The sequence below is a fragment of the Hemitrygon akajei genome, chromosome 5 (genome assembly GCF_048418815.1).
Source record: "Hemitrygon akajei chromosome 5, sHemAka1.3, whole genome shotgun sequence".
Taxonomy (NCBI): Eukaryota; Metazoa; Chordata; class Chondrichthyes; order Myliobatiformes; family Dasyatidae; genus Hemitrygon; species Hemitrygon akajei.
This window is the reverse complement of record NC_133128.1, coordinates 124,661,865-124,679,117: the sequence shown is the minus strand read 5'-3', so window position 1 is coordinate 124,679,117 and position 17,253 is coordinate 124,661,865. Positions and strand designations below refer to the sequence as shown.

General features: G+C 43.9%; 1 protein-coding gene across 3 annotated transcripts in view; it reads right to left on the bottom strand.

Annotated features, from left to right (window-relative positions):
- LOC140728149 (caspase-3-like) overlaps positions 1 to 17,253 on the bottom strand; it is a 59,550-nt gene that overhangs the window by 17,736 nt on the left and 24,561 nt on the right. For all 3 annotated transcript variants that reach the window (XM_073046393.1, XM_073046392.1, XM_073046394.1), the window contains one exon: positions 14,588 to 14,739. In XM_073046393.1, the coding sequence (XP_072902494.1) occupies positions 14,588 to 14,739 (152 nt within the window). The remainder of the gene's footprint in view (positions 1 to 14,587; positions 14,740 to 17,253) is intronic.

Here is a 17,253-nt window from a genome sequence, read left to right as displayed (position 1 = left end):
TCGCTTGTTCCATATCCAGCAAGAGGCTCTTCCTGCTTCCTCCCCCATCCTGTGAGCTGCTTGGTTCTTGCTCTTCTCATCAAGGCCCAGCGCAGACAGCAACCTCCATGCCGATCTCTATGGGCAATAGCCACGTCTACCATCCTTTGTCCCTGCACTCTTGCACAAAGGACTGGTACTTCAGGGCCTTCCTCTCGTGAGCCTCCTGGCATCCTTCCTCCCATGGTACTGTGAGTTCCACCAGGATGATTTTCTTGTCTTCGGTGGACCACAGTATGATGTCAGGTCAAAGCTTCTTCTCACATCAACCCTCATCTCCCATGACTTGGCAGCTTGCAGCAGATTGGATTTAGAATAGAAGTTTAGAGATTAAGCTCACAGTATATGCAAATTATCTATGGCTTGGTGATCAACCATCCAAATTACATTTTGATTTATTTGAATACAGATTTCTCCTCTGCAGATGTGGTTAATTGTGGTTTATTAACTGTAGCACCTTGTATGTCGGGCTCATTGTGCAGGACACCAAAACACAATTAAATCATGGAAATAAAGTAGTTATTAGAGACACATGGTTTATTACAGTAGTGGTCACGAAGAACAGATAAAGTGCGAGTAAAACATACAGAAATAGCAAACAATTACATAGGAGGTCAAGGTAATAAACTTAATTATTTCAGAACTTTGAGTATTGTCCTTCAGAAAACTAGAAATGAGAGCAGGAGTACGCCATTCAACCTTTGGGCTTACTCCATCTTTTAATATGATCATCGCTAATTATCCACTTTTGTACCTTATTTTTCCACAGGGGACTGTATTGGCTCCCTTCCTACCTTGGACTTTAGATACAACACTGAGTCATGTCATCTGCAGAAATTCTCTGATGACTCAGCAATAGTTGGGTGTATAAAGGGAGGACAGGAGGATGAATACAGGTCCCTGGTGAAGGACTTTGTCAAATGGTGCAAGCTGAATCATCTGCAGCTCAACATTAGTAAGACAAAGGAGATGGTGATGGACTTTAGGAAGATTAAGCCTGCACTGCTCCCTGCTACTATTGACGGTGAGGATGTCAATGTAGTGAGGACCTACAAGTACCTGGGGGTGCACCTGGATGACAAACATAAGTTGAGTACCAAAACAGAGGCTGTGTGTAAGAAGGGCCAGAGTCGCCTCTACTTCCTGAGGAGACTGAGGTCCTCTGGAGTATGCAGGCCTCTCCTTCACATGTTCCACCAGTCTAGTCTTCAATGCGGTGGTGTGCTGGGGCACTGGCATCAACACGGGTGATGCCAACCGGCTCAATAAACTGATTAGAAAGTCTGGCTCTGTTATAGGAGTCAAACTGGACACAGTGGAGGCTGCGATAGAACAAAGAACACTACAGAAAATCCTGGCAATTCTGGACAATGTTTCTCACCCTCTGCATGCCACCTTGGCTGAACAGAGGAGCAGTTTTAGTAATGGACTAAGACAACTGCGCTGCTCCAAAGAGAACTATATAAGGTCATTCTTACCCTCGGCCATTCGGCTCTATAATGAGTCAATCTGTAGCCGGGGAAGTGATGATCCCCTCCTGTTAGACTGTTTGGGGTAACTTTTTTTTATTCTTTCTACTTCTCTCTTGATATTTACTGTATATCTGTGCACTTGTAATGCTACTGTGACACTGTATTTTCCTTGGGATTAATAAAGTATCTATCTCCTCACACCCCTTGATTCCTTTAGCATTAATAAAATATATCTTCCCCTTTCTTCAATATATTTAATGACTTGGCCTCCACTACTTGTGTGGAGTACAGGTTCTACAGGTTCACCTCTCTCTGGTTCCACGGTTGTGTACTTGGCCCCCCTGCTCTACTCGATTTACACTTATGGCTGTGTGGCTAAGAACAGCTCCAATACCGTATTTAAATCTACTGACAACACTGCTTTTGGACGAATAAAAGGTGGTGATGTATCAGCATATCGGAGGGAGATTGAAAATCTGGCTCAGTGGTGTTATAACAACAACCTCTCTCTCAGTGTCAGCAAGACCGAGGAACTGATTATTGACCTCAGGAGGAGGAAACCGGAGGTCCATGAGCCAGTCCTCATCAGGAGGATCAGAAATGGAGAGAGTCAGCAACTTTAAATTTCTCAGTGTTATCGTTTCAGAGGATCTATCCTGGGCCCAGCATGTAAGTGCAATTATAAAGAAAGCAGAGAAGCACCTCTACTTCCTTGGAATTTTGCAAAGATTAAGTATGACATCTAAAACTTTGATAAACTTCTATAGAAGTGTGGTGGAAAGTATATTTACTGGCTGCATCACAGCCTGGTATTGAAACATCAATGCCCTTGAAAGGAAAATCCTACAAAAAAGTAGTGGTTACAGCCCAGCCAATTATGTATAAGTCCTTTCCACCACTGAGCACTCTACATGGAACGTAGAGGAAAGCAGCATCCATTATCAGGGATCTCCACTACCCAGGTCATGCTCTCTTCTTGCTGCTGCCTTTAGGAAGAAAATACAGTAGCCTTAAGAATCACACTGGCAGGTTCAGGAACAGTTACTACCCCTCAACTGGCTCTTGAACCAGTGGAGATAACCTCACTCAACTTCACTTTCCCCATCATTGAACTATTCCCAGAATCTATGGATTCACTATCAAGGACTCTTCATCTCATGTTCTTGATATTTATTGCTTACTTAGAAACATAGAAAACCTACAGTACAATACAGGCTCTTTGGCCCATAAAGTTGTGCCAAACATGTCCCTACCGGAATTACTAGGCTTACCTATAGCCTTCTATTTTACTAAGCTCCATGTACCTATCTAAAAGTCTCTTAAAAGACCTTATTGTATCCACCTCCACCACTGTTGCCGGCAGCCCATTCCACGCACTCACCACTCTCTGAGTAAAAAACTTACCCCTGACATCTCCTCTGTATCTACTCCTCAGCACCTTAAACCTGTGTCCTCTTGTGGCAACCATTTCAGCCCTGGGGAAAAAGCCTCTGACTATCCACACGATCAATGCCTCTCATCATCTTGTACACCTCTACCAGGTCACCTCTCATCCTCCTTCGATCCAAGGAGAAAAGGCCGAGTTCACTCAATCTATTCTCATAAGGCATGCTCCCTAATCCAGGAAACATCCTTGTAAATCTCCTCTGCATCCTTTCTATGGCTTCCACATCCTTCCTGTAGTGAGGCGACCAGAACTGAGCACAGTACTCCAAGTGGGGCCTGACCAGGGTCCCATATAGCTGCAACATTACCTCTCGGCTCCTAAATTTAATCCCATGATTGATGAAGGCCAATACACCATATGCCTTCTTAACCACAGAGTCAACCTGTACAGCTGCTTTGAGCGTCCTATGGACTCGGACCCCAAGATCCCTCTGATCCTCCACACTGCGAAGAGTCTTACCATTAATACTATATTCTGCCATCATATTTGACCTACCAAGATGAAACACTTCACACTTATCTGGGTTGAACTCCATCTGCCACTTCTCAGCCCAGTTTTTCATCCTATCAATGTCCCGCTGTAACCTCTGACCACTCTCCACACTATCCCCAACACCTCCAAACTTTGTGTCATCAGCAACCTTACTAACCCATTCCTCCACTTCCTCATCCAGGTCATTTATAAAAATCACAAAGAGTAAGGGTCCCAGAACAGATCCCTGAAGCACTTGACTGGTGACCAACCTCCATGTTGAATATGACCCGTCTACTCTTTGCCTTCTGTGGGCAAGCCAATGCTGGATCCACAAAGCAATGCCACCTTGGATCCCATACCTCCTTATTTTCTCAATAAGCCTTGCATGGGGTACCTTATCAAATGCCTTGCTGAAATCCATTTACACTACATCTACTGCTTTTCCTTCATCAATATGTTTAGTCACATCCTCAGAAAATTCAATCAGGCTGGTAAGGCACAACCTGCCCTTGACAAAACCATGCTGGCTACTCCTAATCATATTATACCTTTCCAAATGTTCATAAATCCTGCCTCTCAGGATATTCTCCATCAACTTACCAACCACTGAGGTAAGACTCACCAGTCTATAATTTCCTGGTCTATCTCTACTGCCTTTCTTGAATAAAGGAACAACATCCACAGCCCTCCAATCCTTCGGAACCTCTCCCGTCCCCATTGATGATGCAAAGATCATTGCCAGAGGCTCAACAATTTCCTCCCTCGCCTTCCACAGTAGCCTGGGGTACATTTCGTCCGGTCCCAGCAACTTATCCAACTTGATGCTTTCCAAAAGCTCCAGCACATCATCTTTCTTCAAATCTACATGCTCAAACTTTTCAATCTGCTGCAAGTCATCAGTACAATCACTAAGATCTTTCTCCATAGTGAATACTGAAGTAAAGTATTCATTAGGTACCTCTGCTATTTCCTCTAGTTCCATGTGCACTTTCTCACTGTCACACTTGATAGGTCCTATTCTTTCACGTCCTATCCTCTTGCTCTTCACATACTTGTAGAATGCCTTGGGTTTGGGTTTTTCCTTAATTCTGCCTGCCAAGGCATTTTCATGGTCCCTTCTGCCTCACATAATTTCCTTCTTAAGCTCCTTCCTAGTAGCCTTATAATCTTCTAGATCTCTAACATTACCTAGCTCTCTGAACTTTTTGTAATCTTGACTAGATTTATTACAGCCTTTGTACACCACGGTTCCTGTACCCTACCATAACTTCCCTATCTCATTGGTATGTACCTATTCAGAACTCCACACAAATATCCCCTGAACATTTGCCACATTTCTTCCATACTTTTCCTGAGAACATCTGTTTCCAAATTAAGCCTCCAATTTCCTGCCTGATAGCCTCATAATTCCCCTTACTCCAATTAAACGCTTTTCTGACTTGTCTGTTCCTATCTCTCTCCAATGCTATTGTAAAGGAGATAGAATTATGATCACTATCTCTAAAATGCTCTCCCACTGAGAGATGTGACACCTGACCAGGTTCATTTCCCAATACCATATCAAGTACAGTCTCTCCTCTTGTAGGCTTATCTACATAGTGTCAAGAAACCTTACTAAACACACCTAACAAACTCCACCCCATCTAAACCCCTTGCTCTAGGGAGATGTCAATCGATATTTGGGAAATATTTGTTCCAGGGAAGGTGGGATCTGTTCCGAAGGGACGGTTTACACCTGAACTGGAGCGGTACTAACATTCTTGCAGGGAAGTTTGCTAGTGCTTCTTGGGGGGGGTTTAAACTAAATTTGCAGGGGGCGGGGATCCAGAATGTGAGAGAGGATAGCGAGAGGAAGAATAAAGGACAGGTGGGGACTACACGGTTCCGGAATATTAAGTGTGTAGTAGAGGAAGGTGGGGCGGAACAAGTGATAAGGAGGACTCATGTACAGAGGGATGGTCTGACGGAACATGGAGTCAAATGTGTTGAAAGAATAAGTAAATTTAGGAAGGACAACAAAATTCTAGGGGCATATAGCCCGATGGGAGTTCGGGGAGCTGGGTTAAGCACAATAGGCAGCGATTCAAACAGAGAGAGGAGAAATGGGCTAAAAATTCTATATCTGAATGCACGAAGTGTCAGAAATAAGGCGGATGAGCTTGAAGCCCAGGTGCGAATGGGTAACTATGATGTTGTTGGGATAACGGAGACGTGGCTGCAGGGAGATCAGACCTGGGAAATGAATATACAAGGGTATACGTGCTATCGTAGGGACAGAAATGTGGGCAGAGAGGGTGGGGTGGCCCTGTTGGTGAGGAATGAGATTCAGTCCTTTGCAAGGGGGGACATAGGGTCAGGAGAAGTAGAGTCTGTGTGGATAGAACTGAGGAACAGTAAGGGCAAAAGGACCCAAATGGGTGTTGTCTACAGGCCACCAAACAGCATGGATATTGGGTGCAAGTTGAATAGGGAGTTAACATTGGCATGTGGCAAAGGTAATGTCGCAGTAGTTATGGGGGATTTCAACATGCAGGTGAACTGGGAGAATCAGGTTGGTGCTGGACCACAGGATAGGGAGTTTGTAGAGTGCCTACGGGATGCATTCTTGGAACAGCTTGTACCAGAGCTGACCAGGGACAAGACTATTCTGGATTTAGTGTTATGTAATGAACAGGATTTGATAAGCGATCTCGCAGTAAAGGAGCCATTAGGAGGTAGTGATCACAATATGATAAGCTTTTATCTGCAATTTGAGAAGGATAAGGGCAGCTCGGAGGTGTCAGTGTTGCAGATGAACAGGGGAAACTATGGAGCCATGAGGGAGGAGCTGGCCAAAGTTGACTGGAAGGATAGCCTAGCAGAAAGGACAGTGGAACAGCAATGGCAGGTATTCTTGGGAATAATGCACAAGGTGCAAAATCAGTTCATCCCCCAGAGAAGGAAGGATTCAAAGGGGGGAAAGGGGCCACAGTGGTTGACAAAGGAAGTCAGAGATTGCATAGCATTAAAAAAAAAGGAAATATGACAGAGCTAAGGTGAGTGGGAGGACAGATGATTGGGAAGTTTTTAAGGAACAACAGAACTTAACTAAAAAGACAATACGGGGAGAAAAAATGAGGTATGAACACAAGCTAGCCAGGAATATAAAGGAAGATAGCAAAAGCTTTTTTAGGTATGTGAAGAGAAAGAAGATAGTTAAGAACAATGTTGGGCCCTTGAAGAATGAATTGGGTGAAATTGTTATGGGAAACAGAGAAATGGCAGAAGAATTTAATGAGTACTTTAGATCTGTTTTCACTAAGGAAGACACAAGCAGTCTCCCAGATGTATGGATGGGCCAAGGACATAGGGTAACAGAGGAAATGAAACAGATTGACATTCGGAAGGAAACAGTGATGAGAAGACTGATGGGACTGAAGGCTGACAAATCCCCAGGTCCAGATGGTCTGCACCCTAGGGTACTAAAGGAGGTGGCCCTGGAAATTGCGGATGCATTGGTAATCATTTTCCAATGTTCCTTAGATTCAGGATCAGTTCCTGAGGATTGGAGAATGGCTAATGTTATCCCACTTTTTAAGAAAGGAGGGAGGGAGAAAACAGAGAACTATCGACCTGTCAGCCTGACATCGGTGATGGGAAAGATGCTAGAGTCCATTATTAAGGATGAAATAGTGGCATATCTAGATAGCAGTGATAGGATTGGGCCAAGCCAGCATGGATTTACCAAGGGTAAATCATGTTTGACTAATCTGTTGGAGTTTTTCGAGGATGTAACCAGGAAGTTAGACGGGGGAGATCCAGTGGATGTAGTGTACCTCGATTTCCAGAAGGCATTTGATAAGGTCCCACATAGAAGATTGGTGGGTAAAATCAAAGCTCAGGGCATCAGGGGGAAGACATTGACATGGATAGAAAACTGGTTGGGAGATAGAAAGCAAAGGGTAGCGGTGAATGGGTGTTTCTCGGAATGGCAGGTGGTGACTAGTGGGGTGCCACAGGGCTCGGTATTGGGACCACAGCTGTTTACCATTTACGTTAACGATTTGGATGAAGGCATAGAAAATAACATCAGCAAATTTGCTAATGATACTAAGCTGGGTGGCAGTGTAACATGTGATGAGGATGTTAGGAGAATTCAGGGTGACTTGGATAGGCTGGGTGAGTGGGCAGATACTTGGCAGATGGCGTTTAATGTGAATAAGTGTGAGGTTATCCACTTTGGGAGTAAGAACAGGAAGGCAGATTATTATCTGAACGGTGTAGAGTTTGGGTAAGGGAGAAATACAAAGAGATCTCGGAGTCCTTGTTCATCAGTCACTGAAGGTGAATGAGCAAGTGCAGCAGGCAGTGAAGAAGGCTAATGGAATGTTGGCCTTTATTACAAAGGGAATTGAGTACAAGAGCAAGGAAATCCTCTTGCATTTGTACAGAGCCCTGGTGAGACCACACCTGGAGTATTGTGTACAGTTTTGGTCTCCAGGGTTAAGGAAGGACATCCTGGCTGTAGAGGAAGTGCAGCGTAGATTCACGAGGTTAATTCCTGGGATGTCTGGACTGTCTTACGCACAGAGGTTAGAGAGACTGGGCTTGTACACGCTGGAATTAAGGAGATTGAGAGGGGATCTGATTGAAACATATAAGATTATTAAGGGATTGGACAAGATAGAGGCAGGAAATATGTTCCAGATGCTGGGAGAGTCCAGTACCAGAGGGCATGGTTTGAGAATAAGGGGTAGGCCATTTAGGACAGAGTTAAGGAAAAACTTCTTCTCCCAGAGAGTTGTGGGGGTCTGGAATGCACTGCCTCGGAAGGTAGTGGAGGCCAATTCTCTGGATGCTTTCAAGAAGGAGCTAGATAGGTATCTTATGGATAGGGGAATCAAGGGATATGGGGACAAGGCAGGAACCGGGTATTGATAGTAATTGATCAGCCATGATCTCAAAATGGCGGTGCAGGCTTGAAGGGCCGAATGGTCTACTTCTGCACCTATTGTCTATTGTCTATAAATTAAGATCTTCCATCACAACAAATCTGTTATTATTACACCTCTCCAGGATCTGTTTCCCTATCTGCTCCTCAATATCCCTGTTAGTATTGGGTGGCCTATAAAAAGTACCCAGTAAAGTTATTGACTCCTTCCTGTTCCTAACCTCCACCCACAGAGACTCCGTAGACAATCCCTCCATGGTGTCCACCTTTTCTGCAGCCGTGACACTATCTCTGATCAACAGTGCCACAGCCCCACCTCTTTTGCCTTCCTCCCTGTCCTTTCTGAAACATCTAAAACCTGGCACTTGAAGTAACCATTCCTGTCCCTGAGCCATCCAAGTCTCTGTAATGGCCACCACATCATATCTCCAAGTACTGATCCACACTCTAATCTCATCTGCTTTGTTCACAACACTCCTTGCATCAAAATAGACACATCTCAAACCTTCGGTCTGAGCGTGTCCCTTCTCTATCAGCTGCCTATCCTCCCTCTTGCACAGTTTACAAGCTTTCTCTATTTGTGAGTTAACCTCCTCTTCCCCAGTCTCTTCAGTTCAGTTCCAACCCCCCAGCAATTCTAGTTTAAACTCTTCCCAGTAGCCTTAGCAAACCTCCCCGCCAGGACATCGGTCCCCTGGGATTTAAGTGCAACCCGTTCTTTTTGTACAGGTCACACCTGCCCCAAAAGAGGTCCCAATGTTCCAGAAATCTGAATCCCTGCCCCCTGCTCCAATCCCTCAGCCACACATTTATCCTCCACCTCATTCTATTCCTATTCTCACTGTCGCGTGGCACAGGCAGTAATCCCAAGATTTGTACGTTTGCGGTCCTGCTTCTCAACTTCCTTCCTAACTCCCTGTAGTGTTTTTTCAGGACCCTTTTCCTACCTATGTCATTGGTACCAATATGTACCACAACCTCTGGCTGTTCTCTCTCCCACTGCAGGATATCTTGGACATGATCTGAAACATCCCGGACCCTGGCACCTGAGAGGCAAACTACCATCTGAGTTTCTTTCTTGCATCCACAGAATTGCCTGTCTGTCCCCCTAACTATAGAGTCCCCTATCACTACTGCCTTCCTCTGCCCTTCCTTACCCTTCTGAGCCACAGGGTCAGACTCTGTGCCAGAGGCACGGCCACTTTTGCTTCCCCCAGGTAGGCTGTTCACCCCCCCCAACAGTACTCAAACAGGAGTACTTATTGTCAAGGGGTACAGCCACTGGGGTATTCTCTAGTACCTGACTCTTCCCCTTCCCTTTCCTGACTGTGATCCACTTGTCCATCACCCATAGCCCTGGTGTGACCACCTGCCTATAACTCCTGTCTATCACCTCCTCGCTCTCCCTGACCAGATGAAGTTCATCGAGCTGCATCTCCAGTTCCCTAACTTGGTCCCTCAGGAGCTGCAGCTCGACACACCTGGTGCAGATATGGCCTTCCGGGAGGCTGGGAGACTCCAGGACTTTCCACATCTGACACCAAGCACAGAAAACTGGCCTCACACACATGCTTCCTACCTCGCCTCATCCTGTTACCACCTAAGCCCGTTGAGCCAAAGCTCTATCACTCTGCTACCTCTCACTCCACTGCCCGCTGGATATGGCTGCCTTCTTTTTAAACCTTTTGCGCTCTACTGGCTGACGTCACGCGCCCGCGCAGTCTTGTCTCTCTTTAACCTGAGTAGTAAAAAAACTCACTTCGCTCCGGAGAATCAACGGTTCACTCACAGCCTTCTTGCTCCGAACTTATTTATTATTTATTATTATTTCTTTCCTTTTGTATTTGCACAGTTTGTTGTCTTTTAAAGACTGGTTGTTTGCCCTGATGGGTGGGTCTTTCACTGATTGTATTAAGGTTCATGAATTTGCTGAGTATGCCCACAAGAAAACAAATCTCAGGGTTGTATATGGTGACATATCTGTACTTTGATTAAAAAAGAAAGTTACTTTGAAATGATGCTGTGTTCCTTGTTTTTAGACTCCCATCCCATTGGGAATATTCTTCTGAATCTGGTCAGTCTGATCCTCTTAGAATTTTAAGAGATTTTAAGTGATTCTTTCTTCTGAACTTTAATGAATAATGGTGTAGTTGATCAAATCATCATCAAAGATCCTCGTCACCCAGGCCATGCTCTTCTCTAACTGCTGCCATCAGGTAGAAGGTACAACTGCCTCAGGACTTGCATCACTAACCCCTCAACCATCAGGCTCTTGAACAAAAGGAGACAACTACACTCATTTAATGACTCTTGTTAATTCATGCTTGTTATTTATTGCTATTTATTCATTATCTGCATTTGCACAGTTCCTGCCGTTCATAGTTTACTGGTCCCATTTACCGGTACTGTTTTATAGACTTGCTAAGTATGCCCACAATAAAAGAATCTCAGTTGTATATGGTGACATGTATGTAATAAATTTTATTTCTAGCTTTGGACATCTCACCACATGTGACTGCCAGCCCTTCCAGAAATCAACCTGGTTAAGCTCTGCCGCATTCCTTTCATGGTAAGTGTTTTCATTCTTAGATAGGAAGACCAATACTGTATTGCAGTAGATCAAGCATTGATCCCTGCAGCACCTGACAAGTCATTGCCTGCCACCAGAAAAAGACTTGTTCATTAAGTCTTTCTGTCTCCTGCCATTGTCAATCCATACCAAAGTAATACCTCATCCCATGTGCTTTGACTCACTTCTCTTAACGCCCTGTTATTTCTTCACCCACCTCTTTTTAAAAGCAGGTTTACACTTGCTATGCATCAGCCTGTAGCAACCGCTTCAGAATATAAAGAATCTGCCAGTGCAGTCACTATTTCCAAAGCCACTTTCTCTACTGTTCTTGGATGCAGATTATCAGGCTCTGCAATTTGTCCACCTTTAACTCTATTGATTTCTCTAGTGCTATTTAATTACTGGTGCATATCTGTAAATTTAAATCAGTAGATTTATCTACTGATACAGAAGATGAAGACACACACTCAACATTTTAGGAAAAACTTCTTCCCTTTCACTGTCAGATATCTGAATGGACAATGAACCAACCCATGAATACTACCTCAATATTTTTTGCTCTCTTTTTGCACTACTTATTTAATTTTTTTGATATATTTCTTATTTATAGTTTTAATGTATTGCATTGTACTGTTGCAGCAGAACAACAAATTTTGCAACATATGTCAATGATATTACACCTGATTCTGATTTCATCTGTGCACAGGGTGGGGAGCAGGTTTGTGAAGACCCTGTTGCCTCAGGAGATGTGTGTAATTGTTATCCTATTTCATTTTCTCTTTTCAGCCTGAAATGTGAACACGGGAGATTCTGCAATGCAACACACACACAAAATGCTAGAGGAACTCAGAATGTCAAGCAGCATCTTTCTCTCATGGTCCACTCTCCACTCCTATTAGCTTCCTTCTCCTTCAGCCCTTTACCTTTTCTACCTATCACCTCCCAGCTTCTCACTTCATTCCCCCTCACCTAGCTTCAACTATCACCTGCCAGCTTGTACTCTTTCCCCCTCTCCCCACTTTCTTATTCTGGCTTCTTGCGCTTTCCTTCCAGTCGTGATGAAGAGACTCGGCCCAAAATGCCGACTGTTTATTCATCTCCGTAGATGCTGCTTGACCTACTGAGACCCACCAGCATTTAGTGTGTGTTAATCAAATGCGATGGGAGCTCTCATGTTCAAAACTCATGATGTGCAGAACCCTTTCTCTGGCCAGAATATTGAGGCTAGATGATTACACATCAAAACCTTAATAGAATGAGCCAGGCATTGATTGTGTTACTGAAAGACCGGTGATGAGCACCCCGCCAATCACCCAAGACTCATTCCCTCCCCCACTGCAAAGTAGCTGTAGCGTGTACCGTCCACAAAATACACTCCATTCCAACACTGTCTAACAAGCACAAGATCTTTATCACAATGAAGGACAAAGGCAGTAGGTGCAAGGGAACACTAGCACCTGCAGATTCCCCTTCAACCACACGAGAACATACCACTGGTCCTTCAACATTACTGGATGTAATCCTGGAACCCTTTCCCAACAGCACTGTGGGAGAATCTTCACATGGACTGCAGTATTCAAGAAAGCAGTTCACCAACACCTTCTCAAGCGCAATTAGGGATGGGCAATAAATGCTGGCTTTGCTTTCCATGTCCAGATCCCACAAACAAAGAAGTCCTCATTATTTAAGGGAGAGAGGTCACAGACTACTGCAGAGACACACCATGGTTACCTCCTTCATGGATATGTGTACACTCAGGAGCCACTTTGTTCGGTAGACCTGTACACCTAGCTGTGAATGCAAATATCTATTCAGCCAATCATGTGGCAGCAACTTAATAATGCATAAAAGCATGCAGACATGGTCAAGAGGTTCGTTGGTTGTTTGGACCAAACATCAAAATGGGGAAGAAATGGGATCTAAGTGACTTTGACTGTGGAACGATTGTTGGTACCAGATAGGATGATTTGAGTATCTTACAAACTACTGATCTCCTGGGATTTTCATGCAAAATGATCCTAGGTTTTACAGTAAGTGGTGTGGAAAACAAAAGACATCTTGTGTATGGCAGTTCTGTGTGCAGAAAGACCTCATTCATGAGAAAAGTCAGAGAAGAAAGGCTGGACTGGTTCAAGCTGACAGGAAGGTGACAGTAACTCAAACAGGCAAACACATTACAACAGTGGTGTGTAGAAGAGCATCTCTGAATGCATAACATGTCGAACCTTGAATTGGACAGGCTACAGCAGCAGAAGACCACACCAGGTTTCATTCCTGCACCCAATAAAGTGGTCACTGAGTGTATTTCAGCTATTGGACTGAAAACCGGCCATTGGTATTCACTACTTGCCAGCATAACAACACATTTTATATCAAACATGATTCACCAGACACCACAGTAGAGGATGTTGGAGGTACGGGCTGTATTTATCAACATGCCCAGTAATATGTGGCCGACCCTATGAGTACCAAGATTCATAGAAAGTAAGTTGCTGTTAACAAGAACTTTGTGCATGTATAAAAACCCACTTTCTAATACTGTTGACGGTCACCTTGCTGATGAATGAAAGCAGACTGATTTTGTTGTAATTAGCTAAATTAGGTTGCTCCTGCTTTTCTTTTCTCTGGCCACCACTAAACTGAACAAGACCATAAGACATAGGAGAAAAATTAGGCAGTTTGCCCCACCAGGTCTATTCCACAATTCCATCATGGCTGATTTATTGTCTTTCTCAATCTCATTCTCCTGCCTCCTCCCTGTAATCTTTGATGTGCTTACTAATCAAGAACCTACCTACCTCCGTTTTAAGTATACCCAATGACTTGGCCTCTACAGCCATCTGTGGCAATGAATTCCACAGATTCACAGCCCTTTGGCTAAAGAAATTCCTCCTTATCTCTATTCTATTCTAAGGCTGTGTTAGAACTTATGAGGAAGTTCTAGACTTCCCCCACTATAGGAAATATCCTCTCCACGTCCACTCAATCTAGGCTTTTCAATATTCAATAAGTTGAAATGAGACCATCTCTCATTCTTCTAAACTCCGACAAGTACAGGCTTAGAGTAATCAAACATTCCTCATGTGTTAACCCTTTCATTCCCAGGATAATTTTTCATGAACCTCCTCTGGAGCCTCTTCGATGCCATCTCATCCTTTCTCGGATAAGGGACCCAAATCTCCTCACAATATTCCAAATGCAGTGTGACCAATATAAAGCCTCAGCATTACATCTTTGCTTTCATATTCTGGTCCTCTCAAAATTAATGCTAATATTGCATTTGCCTTCTTTACCACTGATTCAGCCTGAAAGTTAATCTTTTAGGAATCCTGCAGTAGGACTCCCAAGTCCCTTTGCACCTCTGATTTCTGAATTTGCTCCCTGTTTAGACACAGTGCAATTCAAACTGGAAAGGAGGTCAAATACATGATATACTGTAGAATCTCTACCAGAGGCGTACTGTATCGATAATAGACTGGTGCAACATATAAAACATCATTGGTCATAACAAATTCTTTTTTTCCCGATCAGATTGTTTGCAATCCAGTGTAAAATCTTCTCTCCACAGCAGAAGGAAAGGGTGAAAAGTGAAAAAGACAATACCCAGTTTAGCATACTGTCAGGTGAATGCAGAGGAATTCTTAAGGTCTTACATTGGATGAGGCTTGCTGACATTCTTGGTGATTGATGGTTCCTGCAGGAACTGACATAGCATCAACTAGACAAGGACCTCTCGTGTCTTGGTCCAACTGATGGACGGAGCTTTGCAATCCTTTCTTCCCGCTTTCTTGAATTGGAAGTGCATCTCAAAGTAAAATAAGTAATAATTTAATTAATGGTGTGCTCTCATTTCATCTCATCATTTTTGTGTTCGGAATTAAAGTAGTTACATAGTGTATACCGTGGCACCTGAAATTGTGGATCACAGTTTTGTTTGCTAACCAGGTTTCAAAATGCTTATTAGTGATTTTCTTATTCTTGTAGATTTTGAGAGATATCTGCTGAGGCTAAACCACAACTAAAAATCTCCACCACTAGAGTCCGAACATTTTCAAACATAAATTCAGTATCATTCACAAAGGTTCATATGGACAAATAAAATGTGTTCCATATGGCATAAAATGCCATATAATCAGAGAAGAAGGAAGAGAGAAATTGCCTTTCAACTCACAAGGGAGCATAAGCCATCAACTTTTTGATGTTGATGTTTCTTTCTTTTTTACGAGGTCAGGTTGCTAGCTTGGCGCTCAACCCTGCATGTATGGAAAGCGTGCACAGGAGCCGGCTGGATTCAAACTCAGGACCTTCCGCCCCAAAGACCAGCGTTGATGCCACTACACCACCAGCTGGCACCATATAATTAGGCATTATGGTTAAATTTCCTGATCAAACCTCCACACATTGCAATGCAGATTTGGCATATTTTGCAATTACCATGTTTATGGGGAACATAGACTCAGTGGCCACCTTATTAGGTATACCAGTGTACCTGCTTGTTAATGCAAATATCTAATCAGCCAATCATGCGACAGAAACTCAATGTATAAAAGCATGCAGACATGGTCAAGAGGTTCAGAGGCTCTTCAGACCAAACATCAAAATGGGGAAGAAATATGATCCAAGTGACTTTGAACATGGAATAATTGTTGGTGCCAGACAGGGTGATTTGAACATAGAACATAGAATAGTACAGCACAGTACAGGCCCTTTGGCCCACAATGTTGTGCTGACCCTTAAACCCTACCTCCCATATAACTCCCCCCACCTTAAATTCCTCCATATACCTGTCTGGAAGTCTCTTAAATTTCACTAGTGTATCTGCCTCCACCACTGACTCAGGCAGTGCATTCCACGCACTAACCACTCTGTAAAAAACCTTCCTCTAATATCCCCCTTCAACTTCCCACCCCTTACCTTAAAGCCGTGCCCTCTTGTATTGAGCAGCGATGCCCTGGGGAAGAGGTGCTGGCTGTCCACTCTATCTATTCCTCTTAATATCTTGTCTCCTATCATGTCTCCTCTCATCCTCCTTCTCTCCAAAGAGTAAAGCCCTAGCTCCCTTAATCTCTGATCATAATACATACTCTCTAAACCAGGCAGCATCTTGGTAAATCTCCTCTGTACCCTTTCCAATGCTTCCACATCCTTCCTAAGGTGAGGCGACCAGAACTGGACACAGTACTCCAAGTGTGGCCTAACCAGAGTTTTATAGAGCTGCATCATTACCTCACGACTCTTAAACTCTATCCCTCGACTTATGAAAGCTAACACCCCATAAGCTTTCTTAACTACCCTATCTACCTGTGAGGTAGCTTTCAGGGATCTGTGGACATGTACCCCCAGATCCCTCTGCTCCTCCACACTACCAAATATCCTGCCATTTACTTTGTACTCTGCCTTGGAGTTTGTCCTTCCAAAGTGTACCACCTCACACTTGCCCGGGTTGAACTCCATCTGCCACTTCTGCATCCTATCAATGTCTCTCTTCAATCTTTGACAATCCTCAACACTATCCACAACACCACCAACCTTTCTATCATCTGCAAACTTGCCAACCCACCCTTCTACCCCCACATCCAGGTCATTAATAAAAATCACGAAAAGTAGAGGTCCCAGAACCGATCCTTGTGGGACACCACTAGTCACAACTCTCCAATCTGAATGTATTCCCTCCACCACGACCCTCTGCTTTTTGCAGGCAAGCCAATCCTGGCCAAACTTCCAAACTTCCCTGGATCCCATGCCTTCTGACTTTCTGAATAAGCCTACCATGTGGACCCTTGTCAAATGCCTTACTAAAATCTATGTAGATCTCATCCACTGCACTACCCTGACCTATCTGCCTGCTCACCTCCTCAAAGAACTCTATCAGGCTTGTTAGACATGATCTACCCTTCACAAAGCCACGCTGACTGTCCCTGATCAGAACATGATTCTCTAAATGTCCATAGATTCTATCTCTAAGAATCTTTTCCAACAGCTTTCCCACCACAGACATAAGGCTCATTGGTCTATAATTACCCAGTCTATCCCTACTAGCTTTTTTGAACAAGGGGACAACATTCACCTCCCTCCAATCCTCCGGTACCATTCCCGTGGACAACAAGGACATAAAAATCCTAGCCAGAGGCTCAGCAATCTCTTCCCTCACCTCGTGGAGCAGCCTGGGGAATATTCCATCAGGCCCCGGGGACTTATCCATCCTAATGTATTTTAACAACTCCAACACCTCTTCTCCCTTAATATCAACATGCTCCAGAACATCAACCTCACTCATATTGTCCTCAAACTGATATTGTTTGAGCATATGAGAAACTGC